Consider the following 7150-nt stretch of genomic DNA (forward strand, 5'->3'; position numbering starts at 1 on the left):
ATATCACAAATCACAATTTGCCTCACAGGGCTTTACAGCATACGACATCCCTCTGTCCTTATGACCCTCTATGGGTATTGAACGAGCCCCGGGGCTCCATTCTTCAAGACCGCAGTATTGATAAGCTCTGACCTTAACGGTTCTGCTATCGGTACTGGAGCAGTCGCGTTTTTTTGTTTGTTTGTTTGTTTGTTTTTTACAAGATAAACGTTATCTTGCACATTTATCTCGCCAACTCCGTCAATTATCCGTCATTGTATCATAATTTTCTGCTATTCTCCCTGAAGACGAGAGATCTGTCTCGCTCACCCTGGCTGCATGCTGTGTGTGAGTGGAGAGCAGGGGGGCGGGGCTGTTGTTCCAGTGACACACACACAAGACAGCGCATACACCAACTCAAGCTCGTAGCCTACCTTTAGATAGATAATGATGGCGGAGAGAGCCAAATGGTCAAAAGTGTGGCTTTACATTACAAGAGTTGATGCAGACACAGCGCGTTGTCACAAGTGTGACAAATGTTTTGCGTGTAAGGGCGGCAACACTAGTAATTTGTCAAAACACCTTGCGAAAGTGCATATTCAGACGTACAGGGTTTGACTGCCCTAGCACAGCTAGTTCATTTACGTCCAGTCCAGGTTTGTAACATTATGCTAGCAGCCAACACGTGGAGTTAATAACCATTAGCTATTTTGCGACCCTATTTACTAAATAGGGTTTCCGGCGCAAGATAACGGCTTACCGGCGACGGAGAAGCCTGGCTCCAGGTCCAATATTTTCCTCTTTGTTGGTGTCATGACTGTCCAGAAGTACCTGAACAGCCGAGCCGTGGCAGCACACAGGTATGTGACGTGTCTGAGGGGAAACGAGCCATTCACATTACTCTTTGTGGCAGGTAACGGTCCACAAACCTCAGCGCACTTTAGGGACTGTTCTTTACTTGTTAGGGGAGGAAGGTGGCTGGTTGATTTTTATTTCATTTATTTATTTTATTTTGATCCCCCCCATGTTAATCACTTATTGATGCTGTTTTTGAAGTATGAATAAGTCATAAGTCTTTTTATAAATGACAAAAAGCACATCTGCCTCATTTTTGCTGTGGTATTGTAATACTACTCAGAACCGTGATACTTTCACTGGTATCGTACCGTGGGTCCCAATTTTGGAACCGTGACAACACTATTATTTTATGTATTTTACATTTCAAGTTGTAAAAAGTAAAATGTTTTGTTAAAAAACTATTTTGTTGCATAATGAGAATTGAGAAAATAAAGCAATTTATGTTCTTAATTTGTTTTTTTTCTTCCTCAAAAAGTATCAATAAGAGTACCGTTAAAATACCGTATTGATAAGCAGTATCAATAAGAGTAGTAAAATCTTAACGATACCCATCCCTAGTGAGCAAAAGTTCTGCGCAGAAATTAAGGAGGAGTGGGTTTATTCCTAGCATGAAACTAGCTAGCAAGCGATTTAACATAGGTAACAATAACATTAGTATTCTTGTTAACTAGCTTCACTTGATATATTGGCATCTATTAATTAGTCATCATTTAGCTAACATTATCTACATTATCTACAGCATTACTCAACTTACACGATTTGTTTGGAAGAAACTGTGCAAGGTTTTTTGCTTCTTGCTGGCTGGTTTGCTGAACATAGTTAACACACAGCAGCACTGCCCAGCAGCACACGTCTTGTCTGTGCAATGATTCTGATCACAACACTGTGTATGCGCCTGGCGTCGTCTACTTATGGTGCATTGATAGACGGCTCGGAAAAACACGTTACCACATGTTAATGACAAATTGAACGGTGGTAACAGCTGTAAAAAGTGCGGGGAACGGAGGGCACAGATACGGGAAGTGCGGGGGACATGTCCCACGCGTACCCCGCGTCCGCTACTCCCATGGGTACAATTCCAGAGGAAGTGTAGCTAAGCTAAGCAATCTACTGCTGTGGAGGGGTCAGCAACAAAAGGCATTTTAGCCACCTTAGAAAGTCCCACCTAAAAAAATAAATAGCAGTTTAACGTTAAGTGTTTAAGTACACTTTATTGAGAGTATTTCCACTGCTTTATGTTTCTGGTACACAGCCGTTCCCACAGGGAAGCTGTAAACGGCTTCAGTTCCCATCTATGCTCCCACCAGACTCAACTGACAAAAACAGTAATTCAAGCTCAATGAACATGGGAGCTGCTGGTCTACCGTTGCCTTGATTGGTTAGTTAGTTTGTGTTATTGTGTGACTCTGGTGAATCCAAACTCATCCTTAAGTCACTCAATAACACAAACTAACGAACTAACTAACTGATTGAGGCAGTGGTAGACTAGCAGCTCCTGTTAACAGTGATGTTAAATCTGTTTTTCTTAACCCATTCAAACCCAATTTTTTCCCAGACATGAAAATATCCAAATCATGGGTCATTGGTAACCCTTTGACATAATCAAGAATATTTTTTTAAGGAAATGGTGGAAAAGTAGATGAAAAAGTGTGTTTTATGACCAGTGGGATAATGTGTTGTATTGACAATTAAAGGTGCTGAGAGTGCTTTTTTGGTAAAATAAGGGTAAAATGGCTCTATATTCTGAAAGCAATCACTGAAATAAGTGTTTGGTCAGGTACTTGGGACTTCCAACACTGATATGAAGACTGTTACCAAAGGCAAAACAGATCAAAATGTGTTAACGTTGTTTCTTTATTTGAATATAACTTGCAACAGCGTTACTTCAGTGCAACATGTATTGAAACATCCATCAATCCACTTCTACACCTCCCATGTGCTCATTATATGCTTGATGCATTGTGGTCGTCGGACTTGGTCAAAAGCATGTCGCTCTTTGCTCCAACACTTGACAGCTGTCTCAGTATAGCCCTTCTCCATGTTTGTTGCTAAAGTGACAATGTTGTTGTCCTTCCAGCGGACCAGCAGCTTCTCTCCTTCTGTTAGAACTTCAGAGGTTCCTCTGGGTAACTGCATGAATTCGCTATTTGGTTTGATGGGAACATCAAAGAGATGGTTTTCCCTCATTGTCCCACAGCTCCCATATCCCCTCTTCGTCATCTCCCCTTGCTCTGCAAGTCCCAGAACGACACTCGGACCCTGGTCTAAGTCACTGGGAGGATTGTGTGGCGTCCCCCATAAGGCTCCATATGTATATATATATATATATGTTATATATCTTATAACCAAAATGGATTTGTTTGCCTTTTCAATCAATCAATCAATCAATCAATCAATCAAACTTTATTTATATAGCACCTTTCATACATCAAAAATGCAACCCCAAAGCGCTTTACAAACTAAAAACATATAACAACAACAAAAAAAAAATTTGATTGAGCAGCAGCATTTGGGCTGTATACTATTTATTCAGGAATGCTAGTAGTGGCTGGCCCCTTTGATCGTTTGTTTGGCCACCTCTGGCTGTGTTTGGCCACCTCTGGCTGTGTCCGCGGCCCTTCTGACTGGCCCCTCTGGTGACTAGAGGACCTTGGAAGTTCCTCAGACTGGCCCCTCTGGTTACTAGTGGACCTTGGAAGTTCCTAAGACTGGCCCTTCTGGCGGCTAGAGGACCTTGGAGGTTGCTCAGACTGGCCCCTCTGGCAACTAGAGAACCTTGGAGGTTCCTCAGACTGGCTTTTCTGCCGGCTAGAGGACCTTGGATGTTCAACAGTTGAGGGTGGTGGAGCAGGGGTGGTGGGGAGGGTTAGGCAATCAGCAGATGTCATGTTAAATGTCATGAAAGTGTCATATTGTATTAGGCCTATGTCATCATGTTCTAAAAAAAAAAAGTCAGTAAGAATTTTAAGTATATCTTAAAAAATCATAAAAGTCATTGCATAGTATAATAAAAATGTCATTAAAATATCAGATTTAGAGATGATATTGGGCCTATGTCCTAAGAAATCATAAAAAATTAATAATTCTATATGTCATAAAAAAATTGACCTTTGCCCTTTTGGACATAAAATGTCATCACTCCATCATCTTATCCTGTTAGACATTTATCTCAAGTTTGTCGTAATTAGTGTATAAATTCTTGAGTTATGACCAAAAACATGTTTTGTGAGGCCACAGAGACCTTTGACCACCAATACCTAATCAGTTCATTATTCAGCTCAAGTGGACGTTTGTGCCAAATCTGAGGAAGGAAGGAGTTTTTGAGATATTGCATTCACAAGAATGGGACAGATGGACAGACAACCCGACAACATAATGCATTCAGCCACAGCTGTCTCTGGCGCAGAGGCAAAAAGTCACAGTGTAGTATATCATAAATATATCATAAATTATTCGCAAGTAACTTCTAGTAGTGCTGTGCTGTAGCTCAATGAAATATAATGATGCTTCTCATGAACACAAATAGAAATAAAAGGATAACGTGACACCAGTCATAGTTTCCTGACTCAGTCCTTTTTTCAGGGGACTTGTCATAGGCAAAAGTAACCTATCTAGAAGTCTCTACCTGTAGTAAAGCAGCATATTTTGTAAATCACAGACTGCCATGTTAAGTCTTAATTCCAACAGTCTGGTGTGTTTTGAGGTCCAATTCGCAATGGAAAGATGGAATAACTGTCTAATGAAATAGCTCAGGCTTTTTACTGTCATTTCTGCACCCTTTGAACGCCCAGTTAAATGTCAGCCGGTTGTCGTTTTGTGTTTCATAACCCCCTGCCCATTTGTACCTCTGTCAAACATCGGGAGGAGACATGGCCCCCTCCTGACCCTGCTACTGCAGGACTGTTGAGTTGCCTCCAGGTAGCGACAAGGGGCAGGATTTAAACCCACATTCTGGGCCATTGGCACCTTACTGTCACAGTCAATCCCACCACGCTATCAAGCTTACTTTGCACTGGGACCTTTTCATTTGGCTTTTGGACTTTAAAATTCACCTGCCCAGGCTTCACCAGGCTCTCCAAGCAGCCCTTCAACAGCATGAGCTACTCCACCTCAAACTTCCACTGTGGAGCATCTCACTTTCCTCTTTGGACAGTGGCCTTTAAAATAGGCCTCAATAAGGACTGAACCCAGAAGCTCCAGATCTCCCAAAAGTCCTCTATCCCCTATCAGTTAAGAGACACTTTTCTGTGTTCCTGGTAGCTTTTAACTTTGTCTTTCAAACTTCAGCTTGCAAAAAAGACTGACTGATCACCTCAGACATTAACCCCAATTCTCAACCTTCAAATCTGCTCTTTGTGTCCCTGAGCTAATGAGCTAGAGACATGTTACACCTCCTTTTGAAAGTTTTTTCTCACACTTTTAGACAAAGTGTTTAAATTAATGATAATGATAATAATGATAATAACAATGAAAAAAACAACAACAAACAAAAAAACTCATAGTGTGTCCAAAAAACCCAATATCGTGTTTAAACTCGAACATTTTTGAGAAAAAAAGTCACAGATTAAGACCAAAGTCAGGTGACATTGTATAAATGTTAAAGTCCCAGAAGAACTGTAGATGTGGTGGATGAATGGTCAACGCACAAGACTTTGACACTGTAGGTGTGAGTGTTAAACTGTAAATCTGTTAAATAAATCATAGTATTGTATGTCTAAAAAAAAAAACTCATAAAAAGTCATGCTATAGTGTGTCGAAAAAAAATCATAGTGTAGCATGTTGAAAGTCATCGTGTATGTAAAAAAACCCTGTTAAATAAGTCATACTATTGTATGTAAAAAACAAAAACAAAAGAAAGTATTCAAAAAACCACAGTATTGTGTGTTGAAAAAATGTTGAAAAAGTCCTGGTAATCGATGTCAAAACTTCAGTTACTGTCATTCGATTGCACGCTGCTGTACTCCAGTCATGTTGCACTTAGTTTACATGCATGTCTGTGAAATCATGGATGCTTCACACACATCTTCCCTCCAGCAGCACAGATGGTCTATATATTCAGCACGGTTTCAAGATGGACACCCAAGATTAGTGTTGTTTCTGATTACTTTGTTCTAACTACTAACAAACACATTAAAACAGTTGTATTTAGTAAAAATCCAAGTTCAAATGTTTCTGTTTTTACCAAACGTAAGGGATTAAACAGCATAATTTGAATGGACCTCTATAAACACGCTTGTTGTGAATGAAAAGTGATCTGAAAATAAATACAGAGGGAAACTTGTGACATTTCCTCTATGAGACATTTAAAAAGAATGAACACTAACTAAAAGATAGTAGAGCTCAGAAGGTGAGCATAGGTGGGTTTTGGGGGGAATGTGTGCAAACCTGGGCCCAGCTACCCTCGTCATCCTCCTGGTGTTAGCATGGTTAGAGTGAGCATGGTGAAAAGAACAGAAAGGCGAGGGGTTAGTGAGGCAGCAGTGCTGGGTTAGAGCAGCTCAATGTGGAAAAGATCATTCAAAGTAAAATAACAAGCCAGATAAATTTATGGAAATAAAATGGAAAACAAAACCATAACAAACTAGGATTGGACGACAAGGATAAAATCCTCGATTATGAATTGTTGCTATTATGTTCTTTCTTTTTCAATATCAACATCTCATAAATTCACTTTATTTTTCAAAAATCAATTAAAAATTGTATAGATAAAGACTAGAATTAATCGCTATTGTATGCCTCCACGCACCAGTCAAGTTGCACCTACAGTTTACATCCATGTCTGCAACATGGATGCTTCATACACATCTGCAACCTGGCAGCACAGAAGAGCTACATAATCAGCACAGTTTCAAGGTGGACACCCAAGATTAGTGTCACCAATTCAGTATCTGACCAAATGTCTCCCCTTCTGTTCCTGAGATATGACATAGAATAATTGCCAGAAAAGTTTTAATGAAGAACACTATGTCGTCACAATGAAGTTGACCTTTGACCTTTTGAAAATAAAATGTCATCATTTTATGCTATTAGACATTTGTGTGACATTTTATCTCATTCATTTCTTGTTCATGAGAAATATTAAAAATGTCATATCAGTCATGAAAAAAGGCACTACATTTACAGTGCACATTTTTCATCGCTAATATTAATTTGTGCAACTCCTTTTGTCAACCTTGTTATTTCTGGGAGGAGGAAAAAAAATACAGAAAATATATAATGCTAAAGTATATATATTAATGCTAAGTGTTGTGCTCAAAGGTTCATTTTTGAGCCAGAAAAGACTGGCGCACTTGTTTCCAGATGTAGTCAAACA

General features: G+C 39.7%; 1 protein-coding gene across 1 annotated transcript in view; it reads right to left on the reverse strand.

Annotated features, from left to right (window-relative positions):
- Positions 1–6162: 6162 nt before the first annotated feature.
- Positions 6163–7150, reverse strand: part of LOC126394711 (liprin-alpha-1-like) — a 92862-nt gene continuing 91874 nt past the window's right edge. The window contains exon 24 of the mRNA XM_050051776.1: positions 6163–6249. Within this exon, the coding sequence (XP_049907733.1) occupies positions 6178–6249 (72 nt within the window). The 3' untranslated portion in view covers positions 6163–6177. The remainder of the gene's footprint in view (positions 6250–7150) is intronic.

The sequence above is a fragment of the Epinephelus moara genome, chromosome 1 (assembly GCF_006386435.1).
Source record: "Epinephelus moara isolate mb chromosome 1, YSFRI_EMoa_1.0, whole genome shotgun sequence".
Classification (NCBI taxonomy): Eukaryota; Metazoa; Chordata; class Actinopteri; order Perciformes; family Serranidae; genus Epinephelus; species Epinephelus moara.